The 18,457-nt window shown below is 41.3% G+C and overlaps 2 protein-coding genes across 4 annotated transcripts; both read left to right on the forward strand.

Moving 5' to 3' along the window:
• The first annotated feature begins 6,039 nt into the window (after nucleotides 1-6,039).
• Nucleotides 6,040-8,266, forward strand: LOC129862347 (tubulin alpha-8 chain-like). Its single transcript, XM_055933883.1, has 4 exons — nucleotides 6,040-6,202; nucleotides 6,595-6,817; nucleotides 6,981-7,129; nucleotides 7,210-8,266. The coding sequence occupies exons 1-4, from the start codon at nucleotides 6,200-6,202 to the stop codon at nucleotides 8,185-8,187; spliced, it is 1,353 nt and encodes a 450-aa protein (XP_055789858.1). The 5' UTR covers nucleotides 6,040-6,199; the 3' UTR covers nucleotides 8,188-8,266.
• Nucleotides 8,267-8,916: 650 nt separating this feature from the next.
• LOC129862348 (transmembrane protein 263-like) lies at nucleotides 8,917-17,503 on the forward strand. Of its 3 annotated transcripts, none has more exons than XM_055933885.1 (3): nucleotides 8,917-9,052; nucleotides 11,219-11,292; nucleotides 11,885-17,503. In XM_055933885.1, exons 2-3 carry the CDS (start codon nucleotides 11,226-11,228, stop codon nucleotides 12,181-12,183), a joined length of 366 nt encoding a protein of 121 aa, XP_055789860.1. In that variant the 5' UTR covers nucleotides 8,917-9,052; nucleotides 11,219-11,225; the 3' UTR covers nucleotides 12,184-17,503. The 3 variants fall into 3 exon arrangements, with proteins under 3 accessions (XP_055789860.1, XP_055789862.1, XP_055789861.1); XM_055933887.1 differs by lacking the exon at nucleotides 8,917-9,052 and adding an exon at nucleotides 9,064-9,341 and having other exon boundaries at nucleotides 11,226-11,292; XM_055933886.1 differs by lacking the exon at nucleotides 8,917-9,052 and adding an exon at nucleotides 9,065-9,341 and having other exon boundaries at nucleotides 11,221-11,292.
• The last annotated feature ends 954 nt before the right edge of the window (nucleotides 17,504-18,457 follow it).

Raw genomic sequence — 18,457 nt, forward strand, 5'->3', positions numbered from 1 at the left:
AAAACTTGCATTCAGATCTCGTTCATGCTCCCAGCCCTCTAGGAGCACTTTTTTTGTAGGATGTGTAACCTTATGTCCTTGAAGATTTACCCAATATGTCATGGTTAGTTGTTGTTGTCTTGTCAACTTTAACGGCATTATCAGATACTGAGTGTCACAAATATTTTTACCACACATGTAATCCAGCTAAGGAATGTATAGGGCAATAACGGAACTGGGCTGAATTGCTCAGTAGAGTACAGTACAGAAGAGAACAGTAGAGGACATACAGCAGTACAGCAATACTCAACTTTTTTAAACTTTACTGTTCTCTACTGTACTGTGTTCTCTAAACTTGTGAAAACTTAGACGTCTACGATTGGTTTAGATTTGGTCCGGTCCGGACCATATCTGAACCAATCATGGATGTATAGGTTTTGACCAAATCAAGGCTGGTCTGAACCGGACCAAAAATCAACATCTGTGGACGTTGAAAAAAACCATAACAAAAAATGACGTCTGTGGACGTTGAAATCAAGGCCAGGGGGTACTGACCAAATTTCAACTACTTCTCAAGGTCCATGGACGCCCGGTGTTGGTCGGTGCTCAGTGGGTAAGGATACTCGTTACAGTAAAGCACAGGTGTCAAACTCATTCCACGGAGGGCCGAGTGTCTGCGGGTTTTCGCTCCACCCTTGTACTTGATTGATGAATTAACATCACTAATTAGTTAGGAACTCCCCACACCTGGTTGTCTAGGGCTTTATTGAAAGGAAAGACCAAAAACCTGCAGACACAAGGCCCTCCGTGGAATGAGTTTGACACCCCTGCAGTAAAGGAAAAGAGAGGTGGCATTAGGGAGAGAAATTTGTAAATATCTCAAAGAAATGTGGGATTTTGGTAATAAAATTTCAAGGCACAGGGCAATGTTTCTTATACTTACAGAAGGCAAATAATTTATCCAAAACTAAATCAACAGTGCATTCGGAAAGTATTCAGACCCATTGACTTTTCCCACAGTTTGTTACGTTACACCCTTATTCTAAAATTGATTAAATAGATTTTTTACCCCTCATTAATCTACACACAATACCCCATAATGGCAAAGCAAAAACTGAAATATCACATGTACATAAGTATGCAGACCCTTTACTCAGTACTTTGTTGAAGCACCTTTGGCAGCGATTACAGCCTCGAGTCTTCTTGGGTATGATGCTACAAGCTTGGCACACCTGTATTTGGGGAGTTTCTCCCATTCTTCTCTGCAGACCCTCTCAAGCTCTGTCAGGTTGGATGGGGAGTGTCGCTGCACAGCTATTTTCAGGTCTCTCCAGAGATGTTTGATCGGGTTCAAGTCCGGGCTCTGGCTGGGCCACTCAAGGACATTCGGAGACTTGTCCCAAAGCCACTCCTGCGTTGTCTTGGCTGTGTGCTTAGGGTTGTTTTTCTGTTGGAAGGTGAACCTTCACCCCAGTCTAAGGTTCTGAGTGCTCTGGAGCAGGTTTTCAACCAGGTTAAAACTCTGTACTTTGATCTGTTCATCCTTCCCTCAATCCTGACTGGTCTCCCGGTCCCTGCCGCTGAAAATCATACCCACAACATGATTCTGCCACCACCATGCTTCACCGTAGGGATGGTGCCAGGTTTCCTCCAGACGTGACGCTTGGCATTCAGGACAAAGAGTTCAATCTTGGTTTCATCAAACCAGAGAATCTTGTTTCTTGTGGTTTGAGAGTCCTTTAGGTCCCTTTTGGCGAACTCCAAGCGGGCTGTCATGTGCCTTCTACTGAGGACTGGCTCCCGTCTGGCTACTCTACCATAAAGGCCTGATTGGTGGAGTGCTGCAGAGATAGGAGAACCTTCTAGAAGGACAATCATCTCCACAGAGGAACTCTGGAGCTCTGTCAGAGGGACCATCGGGTTCTTGGTCACCTCCCTGACCAAGGCCCTTCTCCCCTGATTGCTCATTTCTGCCATGCGGCCAGCTCCAGGGAGAGTCTTGGTGGTTTCAAACTTCTTCCATTTAAGAATGATGGAGGCCACTGTGTTCTTGGGACCTTCAATGCTGCAGACATTTTTTGGTACCCTTCCCCAGATCTGTGCCTTGACACAATCCTGTCTCGGAGCTCTACGGACAATTCCTTCGACCTCATGGCTTGGTTTTTGCTCTGACATGCACTGTCAACTGTGGGACCTTATATAGATGGTGTGTGCCATTCCAAATCATGTACAATGAATTGAATTTACCACAGGTGGACTCCAATCAAGTTGTAGAAACATCTCAAGGATGATCAATGGAAACAGGATGCACCTGAGCTCAATTTCGAGTTTCATAGCAAAGGGTCTGAATACTTATGTAAATAAGGTATTTCTGTTTTTTTATTTGTAATACATTTGCAAAAATGTCTAAAAACCTGTTTTCGCTTTGTCATTATGGGGCATTGTGTGTAGATTGATGGAAAAAATATTTAATCAACTTTAGAATTTGGAAAAAGTGAAGGGGTCTGAATACTTTGATATTAGCTGGTAGGAGTCTTTACTTAAAGATGATTGTGTATTTCTAATACCTTTTTAGACTTTTTCTGGTAAATGTTTTCTAAGACCCCCTTTCCATCTGTTTGATCAGAAGTCCAAGCCTTTATTTTTCCTAATATTTAGGATAGAAAATGGTTGAAAAATTAAAATATGCCTCCATTTCTTTTTTGGACTCTTTGATTTCATTTGGCACAAGATTTGACATGTTCCTATGAACTTCACATGTTGGCGCTCATGGGTCCTTTTACATGGAAATGCCCTGTAGCAAGCCTGCAATCTGTTTGCAATAGGGTGCAGTGCCTTCAGAAATTATTCATACCCTTTGACTTATTCCACATTTTGTTGTGTTACAGCCTGAATTCAAAATGGATGAAATATTTTTTTTTCGTTCTACACACAAGAGTTTCTCTCTACACACCATACCCCATAAGTGAAAGCATGTTTTTAGAAATTTCTGCTAATGTATTGAAATGATATACAGAACTATCTTATTTGGGGTGGCAGGTTAGCCTGGTGGTTAGAGCATTGGACTAGCAACCGAAAGGTTGAAAGTTCAAATCCCCGAGCTGACAAGGTACAAATCTGTCGTTCTACCCCTGAACAGGCAATTAACCCACTGTTCCTAGGCCGTCATTGAAAATAAGAATTTGTTCTTAACTGACTTGCCTAGTTAATAAATAAAGGTAAAATAAAAAATATACATTAGTATTCACACCCCTGAGTCAATACATGCTAGAATCACCTTTGTGATTGTCTTTATGGGCATGTATCTAAGAGCTTTGCACATCTGGATTGTACAATATTTGCACATTATTCTTTTTAAAATTCTTCAAGCTCTGTCAAGTTGGTCGTTGATCATTGCTAGACAGCCATTTTCAAGTCTTGCCATAGATTTTCAAGCTGATTTAAGTCCAAACTGTAACTAGGCAACTCAGGAACATTCATGGTCTTCTTGGTAAGCCACTCCAGTGTATATTTGGCCTTGTGTTTTAGGTTATTGTCCTGCTGAAAGGTGAATTTGTCTCCCAGTGTGTGTTGGAAAGCAGACTGAACCAGGTTTGCCTGTGCTTAGCTCTCTTCCGTACATTTTTATCCCAAAAAATATGAAGTGGTACTCAGTGATGTGTTGGATTTGCCCCATTGATACACCATCCAAAGTATAATTAATTACTTACCCATGCTCAAAGGGATATTCAATGTTTGCTTTATTTACATTTTTACCCATCTACCAATAGGTGCACTTCTTAAATGGTTCTTCTGTTCTACATGTTATGTCTGATGGTTTAATGGTTGCTGTTACTGCTCTCTGACCTAACCTGACCTCCTACCTCTGACATCCCACTGACTATCAGAAAATGTTCAGTTAATCTTTACCATGTTCAATTTTCCATTGGGGCTGTTGAGCACAGTGACGCCAGCAGCTGTGAGGGCACTAACTTCCAGGGCCATTAGGTGCTGTAGAGAGCTCTCAGCCTCCTCCCCCTAACAGGATGGTCCACAGGCACATATTTAAAACTGTGCCAGAACCTCCACAGGAACACAGTACCTCCCTGGAGAGCACAGGCAAGATGTAACCAACTACCTGGCCACAAAACCAAAGCATGAATTGCTGTCTTACCTTTTCCATAGACAACTTAGGGTAAAGAAACCAATGTATAATTTTCTAAGATGGGTGAACAATCCCTTTAATATGTTCAATTTAACTGCCACATTGATTACTTCTTATGACAGATTTTAATATTCTAGTGTTGTATAGAATACATACAACAAACAAGTGATTGGTGGAGCACTTAGCATTTGGCTATGTACATACCTATTAAGGACAATACATCCATCTTGCTGACCATTTTCTCTTTCTCAAGCTGTTGCTTGGATCCTTCTTGGTTGAAGACCCTTGACATCATCAGTCCAAAGATGGACCCAAAGATGTGGAGCAGCATGATGGTATTCAGGGACCCTGCCTGTGTGTTGACATTACAATCCTATAGATTTCGTTGTTTAAGCTTTGAAACAAATTGAACGAAGCCAAGTAAAACCAAAAATTAGATATTTCCTGTAATACAAAGACTCAAAGCCATTTAGGATAACTGCCCACTACACAGCCATCGCTGCCACCGGGAGAGTAAATCCAGATCCACTGAAACTATATCGCACCAGTAATGTGGCCAGAAAGCCAAATCCCAGAATCACCATCATGTTCAAACTTGGAATTCAGTATATAGATAAAAATGGTACACATAATGTTGGCGTCATAGAAAGGAAGGGAGAGTGGGGAAATAAGTGTAGACCCTACAATATCATCCATTAAATGTCAATAATTACAACAAAACAATTTAAGGGTACGAAACTTCTACTGAGCACTGTTCATGTCACCTGCTTTTTGAGGTCTACCAGGGTGGCTTAACAGGTCAGGGTGGCAGGCCTGACCTCCTGGATGGACTTACCTAACCTCCTGCCCATCAGGCCTGTTACGGAAGACTATGAGCAGGTTTCCCAGACAACGATTAATCCTGGACAAGAACAAAACAATTCAGTGGAGAAACTGTGTAGTGCCTTTTATTTCCCCTCCTTAAATAAAACACACCATTTTACATTTCGATCACATACATCTATGCTCTAACTAAACTAAAACTATGATAGAAATTCCAATAGTAGTGTGTCTTAATTTAAATAAATTCAATGTTTTCAATAAAGACCCCAATTTTGTCATTTTTTTCCAACTTCTAGAAAGATTTTAACCCACTTAATCCCAAAAAGCTTTCACCATCATTTTAAAGCCCTAGTTTTGTTACTTGAGAAAGTAATTTCTGAAGATTCTTCAAGAGGAACATGTGAATTGTGATCTATTTACCCGCTGGTTTAAGGTCAACCCTGTAACGTGAACTGAATTCTAGTTTTAATATGGTAAAACTATTCCTTTAAACTTTTTTTTATTTCAAAAGTACTATTTAACATCTTTATAGTCACTTTTAGAGTAATTCTTCGTAATTTAACCTCTTGAGATGGGAAAAAATGTATGTCATGAAGTTGAATAAGTGCTCTTCGTGACAATGCTTTTGGGGGACCAAATTACTCTATCCAAAAGGCACTCTATTCATTGAATGACCCCTCTATAGAAAGCTCCTTTTAGTCCAGTACTAGGCTCCTAAGAAAGTCAGAATGGCACTTCCATTATTGAATCATGAAATAGTTAGGCTATAGCAGTGGTATTCAAATCCTACCCAGGAGGTGCGGAGTACTGCTGGTTTTATGTTCTAACATAATTAACTGCACCCACCTGGTGTCCCAGGTCTATGTCAGTCCATGATTAGAGGGGAATAATAAAAGAAAAGCAGTGATACTAGCTTGGAGATCCAGATTTGAATTTGGGGGGGCAATAGTAAAACCTGATATCACCCTATTGTTAGGTACAACTTGGTAGCTAAAAATGACATTAGCCCTTTAAGTCAATTGAAAGCCACACCCCCACAATTGATTGCTGAAGCATCTATAAGCCAGGCCCATTTGACAATTTGTTTTGTGTTTTAGGTTAGTGGGCTGTTGTGGTGTGCTTTTGACAAATCTGGTTTTGCTACAACTTAATGGTTGATATGAAAATATTTTCTATTGTTTGCACTTGTGATTTACATGAAGAATCTGTTGAACTGTCATTCCTAAATTCCATTCCATTTGTAGCTGCTGAACAATGGTAAGCTGAAGTTTACTAAAATGCTTTGGCGTCTTACAAATTTAGTGATCTTTTCGAATCTAATACCGATTTTGAGCTTTTCTCTGGAGTTATGTTTGCGCTAGTGGAGGCTGTTGCAGGATGGCTCAACCATAATGAGACTGCATCAAACACATGGAAACCACGTGTCTTGTATTTGATACCATTCTGCTACAGCCATTGCGTGAGCCTGTCTTCCCCAATTTAAGGTGCATCAACCTCCTGTGGTTTGCACTAGTATTCAGGCCAAAAGTACATTTTAAGTTGAGCAACTTTGTCATGACCCCAAATAGTTGGGCTACAACATGCAATATAGCACAGTTTTGAAAATGTTAGGCTATGCACTTAAAATTCAATTACTCTTGTCTTGACAGAGGGAGTGCATTTCTATACACATTGGCCAAGCAGGTGTCCAGATGGGCAATGCATGTTGGGAGTTGTATTGCCTGGAGCATGGTTTCCAACCAGATGGGAGACTACATGAATCCAGTACTGCTTCCCTGGCTGATTCTTCGTTTGGTACCTTCTTTAGTGAGACTGGCAGTGGGAAATATGTTCCCAGGGCTGTCTTCATAGATTTGGAGCCTACAGTTGTGGGTAAGGAACATATAGTTGTATAGCTAGCTCTACAACCTCAATGGTATAAAATGTCATGGTGTACATTGACATGTAATATCTTGATTTGTTTGTATGGCACCTAGTTTATTTTTTATTAAACACTACTGGTCTTTTCTGCATATGCCAATATAATGTATTCTAGATGAAATAAGGAATGGACACTATCGTCAGCTTTATCACCCTGAACAACTCATCAGTGGCAAGGAGGATGCTGCCAATAACTATGCACGTGGCCATTACACCATTGGCAAGGAGATAGTGGAATCTGTACTGGACAGAATGCGTAAAATGGTGAGTGGTTCAATCTCTAGTTGCAAGTCCCACCATGGTGAAATTTGGATGAATTGTTAATGAGTGCTCGTTCTCCTCAGGCTGACCAGTGCACTGGACTACAAGGATTCCTTATATTTCATAGTTTTGGAGGTGGGACTGGCTCTGGCTTTGGTTCGCTCTTAATGGAGCGCCTGTCTGTCGATTACGGGAAAAAGTCCAAACTGGAGTTCTCAGTCTACCCTGCGCCCCAAGTGTCCACGGCAGTTGTGGAGCCCTACAACTCCATCTTGACAACGCATACCACTCTGGAGCACTCGGATTGCTCTTTCATGGTGGACAATGAGGCCATCTTTGACATCTGCAAGCGTAATCTTGGTGTGGAGCGTCCATCTTACACCAATCTGAACCGCCTCGTTGCCCAGATCGTCTCCTCAATTACTGCCTCTTTGCGCTTTGATGGCGCACTCAATGTGGATCTGACAGAGTTCCAGACCAACCTGGTTCCTTACCCCCGTATCCACTTCCCCCTGGTCACTTATGCTCCCATCATCTCAGCAGAAAGGGCCTATCACGAGCAACTCTCTGTTCCTGAGATCACAAATGCCTGCTTTGAACCGGCTAACCAGATGGTAAAGTGCGATCCCAGGCATGGCAAGTACATGGCCTGCTGCTTGCTGTACCGTGGTGACGTGGTGCCCAAAGATGTCAACGCAGCCATCGCCCACATCAAGACCCGCAAATCCATCCAATTTGTGGATTGGTGTCCGACAGGGTTCAAGGTGGGGATCAACTACCAGCCGCCTACTGTTGTGCCTGGGGGTGATCTGGCCAAGGTGCAGAGAGCTGTGTGCATGCTGAGTAACACCACAGCTATTGCAGAGGCTTGGAGTCGTCTGGACCACAAGTTTGACCTGATGTATGCCAAGCGGGCCTTTGTGCACTGGTATGTTGGTGAAGGCATGGAGGAGGGGGAGTTCTCTGAGGCCAGAGAAGACATGGCTGCTCTGGAGAAAGATTATGAGGAGGTGGGGGCAGACTCTGGTGACGGTTGTGAGGCGGAAGAAGATGAATACTAAATATGCCTCCCAACCAGCATTTATACTTGTTTTCCAAGCAGCCTCTTGTCTAATTATAATAAAACTCAAAGCGTTTGAATTCTTGCATGTGTCATTTACTTTTGATTTTTTTTTTACTTGATAAATCTGACAATTTGGTTGTCAGGTGGGGCTGTAACTGTAATGAAGAGGTCCTGGAATGGCTTATACACTGGGTGGCATGCAAATTGGTCATGGAAGATTAGCGCTTGACAAGATGGCCTGAGTTGTTGGTACATTTGTATTGAAAATTGTGTGCATTCTGACTACTTGACTGTAGTTAAGCCTTTAACTGTGCACCATAACTATGATGGGGGAGGAATATCTTCATAACTGACTAGTGTAAATCAAGCTTTGTCAATGGGACCACAACCTGTCCGTGACTGCACATATTATGCATTGCATTGACAAGTCTGACCCTGATACTGCAATATGCAGATAAAGTGCATTCTCAACTGTGTCATCGAGTGGTTGCGTGTTTAATATGCAAATAGAAAAAAATTGCTACTTGTGCGTTAAATTATACCCAGTTGTCATTGTAGAGCTATATATATATATATATATATAAAAAGACATTTTGAAAGATTAGCTATAGTCTTTCTCAAAGACTAAAACATTTGTACTGCTACGTTAGAAAATGTGCCAAGTTATGCCACCACAGCCCTGAGCTGTTCCACCCCGTTAATATCGGGCAGACTGTATCCGCGCATGAGGTCTAATACAACATGCTCCGGGAGACAGTTTCTGTCTACAAGCCATCAGACTGCTGAACACGTGAACTTGGGCTGACCACCTGCACCGTAGCATACATTCATGCTACACACACAACTGCTGCTACAAGACTCTGGTAATAGCTAAATACTAAATGTGAATACTTTCCCCCAAATCCCGTTTCCCCAGAACACTAAACATTGGACTATAAATTGTTCCTGTATTATACTTATGCAAATTGTTTTGTTCTATTATACTGTGCCATTTACTTAGTATTCTTTTATTTCTTATCGTGGCGACAAAGTACCTCGTTTACTGGCTACTTTTGCCATCTCCACTCTAGCTAGCTCGTTCCTAAGAAAAAAAACCCCGTTGCTGACAGTTGAGGATATCTGCAACGTCAGAGAACAGACAGAAAAAACAAGGTAATTGTACTTTTGTTAACGCGCGGTAATTTAAGACATATGAATCGATTTATATAAACGTGTCATAAGATAGAAAAAGCCATTATACACTTGGAATCTCTAAAATAAATTAACGTTAACTAGTTTGCAAATTATCTAGCTACTGTTAGTTAGCTAACGTTAGCTATCCATGCAGTTTCCAATGAGTGATTTCGCTAACTAGCTAGTAAAAAGTTGGCTAACAAAGTTGCTTTTCGCCCTTGCCCCACTAACTAGCTAATTTGAAACTATATATATATATATATATATTCAGACAACTGTTTCAAGTAGAACGTTTTGTTTCAAATTGAGCTAGCTAATTGAATGAGAGGATAGCTATTTTGCTAAAACACAAAGCTAATTAACTAACGCTAGCCAACCATCAATGCTAGCCTTGCTATTGAGCATGCTAACTAGCCTAGCTAGCTTGTCAAACTCAGTTGAAACACAGAGTTTGGTTGGGTCATGGCTTGCTAGTATTACTATTTATTTGTATTCATCAGATAATAGTACCCAGCTAGCTAAGTAATCTATTTTTCAAATGGGAAATTAATTATGTAATGTAACAAGTGTATATGTCATCTATCCACTGTAATTCATTTTGGAGTTAGCCGAATGACATTGGCTGCCACGTCAGTGACCATACCCAGCTAAATAACAACTCTTATTTAAATATTTTAGATTGAACGTATTTTGGATGTTCATTATGCTCACAAAACGATTTTCAAGTAGCTAGTACTTAAATGTAAGTGAATATATTTAATTTATTAAATTGTCTCCATCTCCACATATCTGAGTTATGTACCACAAATTCTGTCTACTGAAACTATATTCACACCAGCTTGGCTCTATGCCTAACTAGGCCTAAAAGGTGGCTTTATTAACGGTCGTTAATTGTTGCTTACTTAAGCACAACTGGACCCCTAACCCTTTTACTGTGAAATGAAGGTACTCTAGCCAGCACCTAGATATTTTTGGGTCCATTTCTAATTTCCAGACTAGTGCTAATCCTAAAAGAAATAGGATAATTAAAGCTTTTACACAATGGTGTATCTGTGAGTTTGCTATGTTGAACTGTGGGGGGCACGTGAAGAGCGAAGTTTGCTTATAGACGAGGCTAGTTTACTGTAGTGTGAAGTACAGTTTGATGCCACTGTAACTGCCACATAGGAATGCCCTACAGGCTACATGCACATAGAGCTGTTGAACAGCACATGTTTCTACAACACTAATTAGGTCCATAAGATCATGTTCAAAGGTCCTCAGCAAGCATATGACTTATGTTGACTCTATTCAAGGCTTCCCTTCTAAGAATTAGGCTTTATCATGTCTTTGTATTACTATCATGTGCATATCTTCTGTTTGGTGCCGGTAACTTGCCGCTCTGGTCTTGAAATGTCTTTGTGATCCTACTTTGCAGATGGTGAGCTCTGTCAAATAAGAACAAAAAACAAAGCTACCGATTGAGTAAAATAAATGAATTCCATGTTCTGTAAATTTCTTGATTTTCATCTTGTTGAGTTGAACATAGCTGAGAGCCCAGTCATTTTTCCCCCCCACTGGCTCTCTGAATCTGTCTCTCTGTCTGCTTATTCTCTGTGCTTCAACAGTAAACAGGTCTGCCTTGTTTGGCGTTGTTAGAAGCAGGCAGCACACCCTGGCTTAAAGTCAGACAGAGGAATGGTTAGTCCAAAGGCAATCCATCCCCACCTTGTTTTTCAAGAACTTACCTAACCTAACGCCCAACTGCCAGAGGCAAAATGTTTACTCTATGGTGCCTCATTTGGGAAGAAGTAATGATATAGCCTACTTAAGAGATAATGAATTGGTTGACTTTACCTGTTTTCTCTCCTGCCGAGAGGGAAGATGAGTCAAAGCGAGCAGCAGCAGCAGGATGAAATCCCAGCATACCTCAAAGACGAGCATCCAACAGGTCAGTTCAGTCTCTTTAGTTACCAATAACAAGCTGATGAACATTGAAGGGACAATGATAATATGTATTGTACACTGACACTCAGTAATGTAGGAGGCTACGTAACAGTAACTTGAATGCCATCCTATCACTGAAGATCTTATTAATAGGCCTAACTATAGTAAACCTGAACTTTTTTATATGTCCTCACAAATTCGATGTCTGAGTGAATTTGAGGCATTTTTATTTGTACCAATAGGTGGCATTACCGTTCCATCTTCTGCGTTGTTAGTGGCTCTACAGTTTCTGTCTAGCCCACCACACACTGATTCCTTTGTCATTAGAAGCAATGAGGGCTATTGAGGGCCATCGTAACTATATTTAGCTTTATCTTTCTAGTGGAGCTATTACTCTATCATGTGGTCACAATAGACCATTCTAAGCAGAAGACATGGTTCAATGACACAAACTTCCATGTAGGAGCCTATTCATCATTCTATTGTGGCACTGTCTGTACAATGTGGAATGGAGATCTTTTTCCATAAACTGGGGAAGTTGCTCTGTTCCTCTGCTTAACTTCTCTCAACACTAACACCCTATTGTCTCTCATCAGACGGTAACAAGGATCACCCCGCGCCCCAGCCAAGCATGTTCTCCAGAGTGACTGGAGGACTCTTCAGTGTCACTAAAGGTGCTGTGGGAGCCACTGTGGGTGGGGTGGCCTGGATAGGAGGGAAGAGCTTCGACCTGACCAAGACCGCCGTCACCTCAGTGGCCGCTGTACCTGGCATTGGGGTGGGGCTGGTGAAAGGAGGGGTGTGTGCTGTAGCTGGAGGCGTTTCTGCAGTAGGCTCAGTGGTGGCCAATAAAGTTCCTATCGGAGGAGGCAAGAAGAAGGACAAGTCTGACTGAGGGGACGGACGGAGATGCCGTTTTGGGTCTCGTGTGTTTCATCTACAGTGTGGAGGGGCCTGGAGGCTACAGAGGATTCAAAGTCGTGTGTGTGTGTTCTCTTTTTGTGGAGGCCTACACTCTGATCCCCGAGTGTCTATGGACCACTCTCATTATGTGGCCTGGTCACAGAGGGGGAGACTAAATAAGGGGTTTCCTGGTCAGCAGTGCAGGGGCCACCCCACCTGTCTTTGTCTGTAATAATAACCAGTGCCTCAAACTTTTGGAATATGAAATGACTGACTGTGAATGTTGTATTTACTCTGTAGATAAAAACCAGCCAAGAAAATATTAGGCCTATTTTATTGCTTAGTATTTGTTCCATCTCCTGGTCGCTGTTTAAGAAACAGGCCAAGAACATTTTCAGAATGTTTAAGGCGGTGTTCATGTTCATTGCTGTGTTTGGCAGTCAGACAATCAGTGATCGATGCCTAGTCCGGCACCTCTAACAGTAAATAAAGAGGATCTCATGGGGGGGGGGGGTTGGTGCTGGGACTGCACAGGGGGTTACTACCTTGACCCCCGAGCTGAGGTGTGGTTCAGATCGAAGAAGCCAGCACCGGGCTGGTCCAACCACCGAGGCAGCGCCTTGTTTTGAAAAGCATTGGTGACGGCGGGGAGTTGATGGCTGCACTCCATCTCTCTGATTGATTCTATTTCTGAGATTACGGACTCTGTGCATCTGGGGCCCAGCCGCTCAGCCTTGGTGCTCTTTCCCACAACCACACTCATCACTCTCCCGCCGCTCAACCAAGAATTACCTCGGCACGCTGGGGTTTTAACGCTACCTGCCAGGGCTATTGTAGACTGAACACTGCTAGGGAAGTCAATGTTCCTGACTAGATGTTTACGCTGGTGGATATTGTTTTCTTTGTTTTTTTCTTCCCCTGTAAAGTATACGATTTATATCTCAAACTCCCCGTTCCTGATGTGAGGGGGATTTTTTTCTTTTTTCGTAGGGATTTTATTTCTCCACCAGGGAAATGCTCTAAAGTGGAAATGTTCATTTCCATTCATCTTTTTCATCTTCATCTTTTGGTGCAAGTAATGTAACCTCATGTTTTTCAATGACGGAGTAGTTTTAGGATCCGTTTCCCCTTTGATGGTATGAACTCTTAATTTTTTCACTGATGGTGCGTTGAATCACGGAGCTCTGTCACTGCTGTTCCTTCCTCTCGCTATATTTTGATCTTTCACTTTACAACAAGGTGCCTTATTCCCACAAAAAAGCCTGAACTAAAGTAACTTATTCATTTTTTTTTTTTTACCTACCACTAATATATCTATCATCTTATTCCGTAGTCCACATGTTGTTCTACTGCCAAAAAACAAACTAGCCTACTTTAGCATTTTCCATTTTTGAATCAATTTAAGAAGTTGTCTTTTTCTATTGTTGGTATTAGAAATAAAATGTATTCATATTATCAATATACAGTTCCAGTCAAAAATTTGGAAACACCTACTCATTCAAGGTTTTTCTTTATTTTTTCTATTTTCTACATTGTAGAATAGTGAAGACATCAAAACGATGAAATAACACATGGAATCATATAGTAACCAGAGAAGTGTTAAATAAATCAAAATATATTTTCGATTTGAGACTTCAAAGTAGCCACCCTTTGCCTTGATGACAGCTTTGCACACTATTGGCATTCTCTCAACCAGTTTCATGAGGTAGCTATCTTGAATGCATTTCAATTAACAGATGTGCCTTGTTAAAAGTACATTTTGGGAATGCCAATCAGTTGTGTTGTGAAAAGGTAGGGGTGGTATACAGAAGATACCCCTTTTTGGTAAAAGACCAAGTCCATATTATGGCAAAAACAGCTTAAATAAGCAAAGAGAAACGACAGTACATCATTACTTTAAGACATGAAGGTCAGTCAATATGGAAAATTTCATCAACTTTGAAAGTTTCTTCAAGTGCAGTTGCAAAAACCATCAAGCGCTATGATGAAACTGGCTCTCATGAGGACCGCCACAGGAAAAGAAGACCCAGAGTTACCTCTGCTGTAGAGGATAAGTTCATTAGTTACCAGCCTCAGAAATTGCAGCTCAAATAAATGCTTCACAGAGTTCAAGTACAAGACACATCTCAACATCAACTGTTCAGAGGAGACTGCGTGAATCATGGTCGAATTGCTGCAAAGAAACCAGTACTAAAGGACACCAATAATAAGAATAGACTTGCTTGGGCCAAGAAACACTAGCAACGGACATTAGACCGGTGGAAATCTGTCCTTTGGTCTGATTTTTAGCCTTTGAGAGACGCAGAGAAGGTTAACGGATGATCTCTGCATGTGTGGTTCCCACCATGAAGCATGGAGGATGAGGTGTGATAGTGTGGGCTGCTTTGCTGGTGACACTGTCTGTGATTTATTTAGAATTCAAGGCACGCTTAACCAGCATGGCTACCACAGCATTCTGCAGCGATACGCCATCCCATCTGGTTTGCGCTTAGTGGGACTATCATTTGTCTTTCAACAGGATAATGACCCAACAAACCTCCAGGCTGTGTAAGGAATATTTGACCAAGAAGGAGCATGATGGAGTGCTACATCAGATGACCTGGCCTCCACAATCACCCGACCTCAACCCAATTGAGGTGGTTTGGGATGAGTTGGACCGCAGAGTGAAGGAAAAGCAACCAGCAAGTACTCAGCATATGTGGGAACCCCTTCAAGACTGTTGGAAAAGCATTTCAGGTGAAGCTGGTTGAGAGAATGCAAGAGTGTGCAAAGCTGTCATCAAGGCAAAGAATCTAAAATCTATTAAGATTTGTTTAACACTTTTTTGGTTACTACATGATTCCGTATGTGTTATTTCATCGTTTTGATGTCTCCACTATTATTCTACAAAGTAGAAAATAATACAAATAAAGAAAAACCCTTGAATGAGTAGGTGTGTTCAAACTTTTGACTGGTACTGTAGTTCTCTACCAAAGGATTTGACTATTAATCAGTGAATTCTTAAAATTGGGTGTGTAACATCACATGGATATTTCTTTTGTTCAATATTTGTCTATAATTTAATGGAAAAATATATGAAAAATGAATAAGCCTCAGAGCAGTTGTTTTGCCCATTTGTCATTAAGGTTTGACGGTGTGAATAGGAACTAGGATAATCAGTTGTTTTCTATTTGTTTGGCTTGTCAACACTGCGGAGATGCATTTCAGTATCCCCCTCCCCTAGCTCCTACCTCTGTTCTCTAATCTAAAAGGTCTGTATAGTCAATATAACAGTAGAGCCACCTAGCCTGTAAAATAGGCTGCCTAATCCCAAATCTGCCCCTTAGGCACTTTGTGTAGATGTGAGAGGATTGGATTAAGCAATATGTTAATAGTGCCACGTTTCCGTCTGATATCGCTCTCCAATCCTTTCAGGTCTACACACATGCATAGTGGGTTGAGCCTGGAATTAAACATTTGTGGTTCGCCTCCACCATGTCCCTTTTACTTACTGTGTATCTCGTCTTCTGTGAACACTGAATGGGTAAGGGCTAAGTGAAGGGGTTAGAGTCCGAAATGGAACTGGTTCCATGACTATCAAAATGACAGTTATATTTTCAAAGACAAACTGGTGGACGTTTCATCTTGAGATATTTCAGCAACAGAGCAGTAAATGAGTCCATTTGAGTGCGTTCACTCTGTTGCTTGCAGTACAGTTCCAGAGTCCAGTTGTAATATCAGTATACTGTCTGATAGTCTACTCTCAAGGCGAGGCAACCTCAGGCTGTTATACTGGAATTACTGATTCCTCACCTCGCTACATAGACATAGGCAAACAGTTGTGGTAATACAGACCTTTCACACTTTTCCAAAGCAGTTGTACACTGAGTATACATTAGGAAGACCTTCCTAATATTGAGTTGCGCCCAGAACAGACTAAATTCGTCAGGGCATGGACTCTACAAGTTGTCAAGTGTTCCACAGGGATGCTGGCCCATGTTGTCGCTAATGCTTCCCACAGTTGTGTCAAGTTGGCTGGATGTCCTTTTGGTGGTAGACCATTCTTGATACACACAATAAATTGTTGGCTGTGAAAAACCCAGCCACGTTGCAGTTCTTGACACAAACCGGGGCGCCTGGCTCCTACTACCATACCCCATTCAAAGGTACTTAAATCTTTTGTCTTGCCCATTCACCCTCTGAATGGCACACATACACAATCCATGTCTCAATTGTCTCCAGTCTTAAAAATCCTTCTTTAACCTGTCTCTTCCCCTTCACCTACAACGATTTGAAGTGGATTTAACAAGTGACATCAATATGGGATCATCATTTTCACCTGGATTCACCTGGTCAGTCTATGTCATGGAAAGAGCAGGTGTATTTCATGTTTTTTTATACTCTGTTATATACTGTATGGCACTCACATAAAAACAAATTACTTGTGGAGAATGAATAGCCAAATGTTGTATGATATGGCTTCAGGTTGAGCAGTTTTTTTTACGGACGAAGCATGTATTTCAGTAGGAAAGTACAACTGAAATAGTACTAGATTTTGTATAGAATCTGCATGTCCATGACTCTCGTCATGAACTGTGTTAGTGCAGCATTTCAAGTCCAAATGTTCTCAATCTCAAACCTTTTGTCTTAGAAATGTCTCTGTTTCTCACTTATTATGAGGAAGAGGTGGTGAGAAATCCAGAATGGATCTCCCCTGCCGTCTAGACAGTCTAGAATTCACACACTAACATCAATGTTTAACTGGGGGCTTTTCTTCTTCCCTGTTCCACTGTCTATCAGTGCCTGGCGGGAATTGACATGCGGCAGCTTTACACAGGGACTGTAACCTTGAGCCCCCTGTGCATTAGTCGTATGAGTTAGTGGCGATACCGTAGCTTTCACACTCGGCAGATGAAGGAGATGAAATGCCCCAGCCTTTTCCTCAGCTGCTAACAAGGTTGTGATTCAACCTTTTGGAGGAATCAATAATGAGGCCCATTGGTGCGAAGTCCAGGAGCTAGAGATTTTACACTTCAAAGACCCAATTTAAGTGGTGGCTGCTGAGAGCGAGGCTGAGGTGACTGTTCCAAGAGTGAAGAAGAAATAAATCACATACCTTTTCATATCACTGCTCACTAGTGCTCACTGCTCCGCTTAACACTGTCATAATACCTCTTGACCATCATAGAAACAGAATCTAAGTAGGCCTATATGGGTCATTGTAAATAGTGGTTGATTAGTTAACAATCAGAAACCATCTAAGTAGACTTATGTGGATCATTGTAACTAGCGGTTGATTAGTTATGTGTGATTAAAATATGCTCTAAATCTGAGACCTTGCCGTATTCTTTTTAATTGACCAGACTTGGAAGCTTGTTTTGACCCAAGAATCATAGATGGTGAAGATTAAGTTGTCTTTTTTGCCTTTTCGATGTTGTCCCCATTTAATTACCCTAACCTGGCCTGATTACAGACACTGGGTCTACAGACACTGGGTTCATGAATAGAAATCAGTAAAGAGCTAACTAGGGAATAAGGGAGATATATGCCTCAAGGCTATTCAATTTCCTAGACGCAGATGTGGTTCGTGGAAAAATACTTTTCCAAATGGTTGTTCGCTAAAGCCAGACTTAAATGGTCGGTGACAGGATCCTGCACCAGTATTTGAAATTCTATGTCGTATTTCACAGAACCAAGTCAACTCAGACTGAATATGCTTCAGTGAAAGCTGACCAGGTGAAGAGCCAATTTGGCCACCTAATCTCTGGGATTAACTAACAGGCCTGTGATAATGAGATCACCTCAAATAGCATCAGAATCTCACTGTCCCCTGCTGCCGGGCTGCCATGAGTTTCATGACTCTTAAGTAAGAAAAATAACTATCAAAGTCTATACACTTACTTCTATAAATCTCTCTGGATAAGAGCGTCTGCTAAATGGTTAAAAGATGTAAAAATATATACAGTATGTGTGTGTATATATATATGTACACACACACAGAGAGAGTGAGCTCCAAAAGTATTGGGACAGTGACACTTTTGTTGTTTTGGCTCTGTTCTCCAGCACTTTTGATTTTAAATGATACAATGGTTAAAGTGCAGACTGTCAGCTTTAATTTTAGGGTATTTTCATCCATATCGGTTGAACTGTTTAGAAACTACAACACTTTTTGTACATAGTCCCCAAAAGTATTTAATTCACTTATGTGTATTAAAGTAGTAATGAATTAAACATTTGGTCCAATATTCATAGCATGCAATGACGACATCAAACTTGCAACTCTACAA

Source organism: Salvelinus fontinalis, chromosome 9, assembly GCF_029448725.1.
Source record: "Salvelinus fontinalis isolate EN_2023a chromosome 9, ASM2944872v1, whole genome shotgun sequence".
Lineage (NCBI taxonomy): Eukaryota > Metazoa > Chordata > Actinopteri > Salmoniformes > Salmonidae > Salvelinus > Salvelinus fontinalis.

Coding starts and splice junctions, on each gene's coding strand:
- LOC129862347 (XM_055933883.1), top strand. Junction 6,818..6,980: donor TTTGGAGCCTACAGTTGTGG/GTAAGGAACATA, acceptor AATGTATTCTAG/ATGAAATAAGGAATGGACAC. Junction 7,130..7,209: donor TGGACAGAATGCGTAAAATG/GTGAGTGGTTCA, acceptor CGTTCTCCTCAG/GCTGACCAGTGCACTGGACT.
- LOC129862348 (XM_055933885.1), top strand. CDS start 11,226: ATGAGTCAAAGCGAGCAGCAGCAGCAGGATGAAATCCCAGCATACCTC. Junction 11,293..11,884: donor CAAAGACGAGCATCCAACAG/GTCAGTTCAGTC, acceptor GTCTCTCATCAG/ACGGTAACAAGGATCACCCC.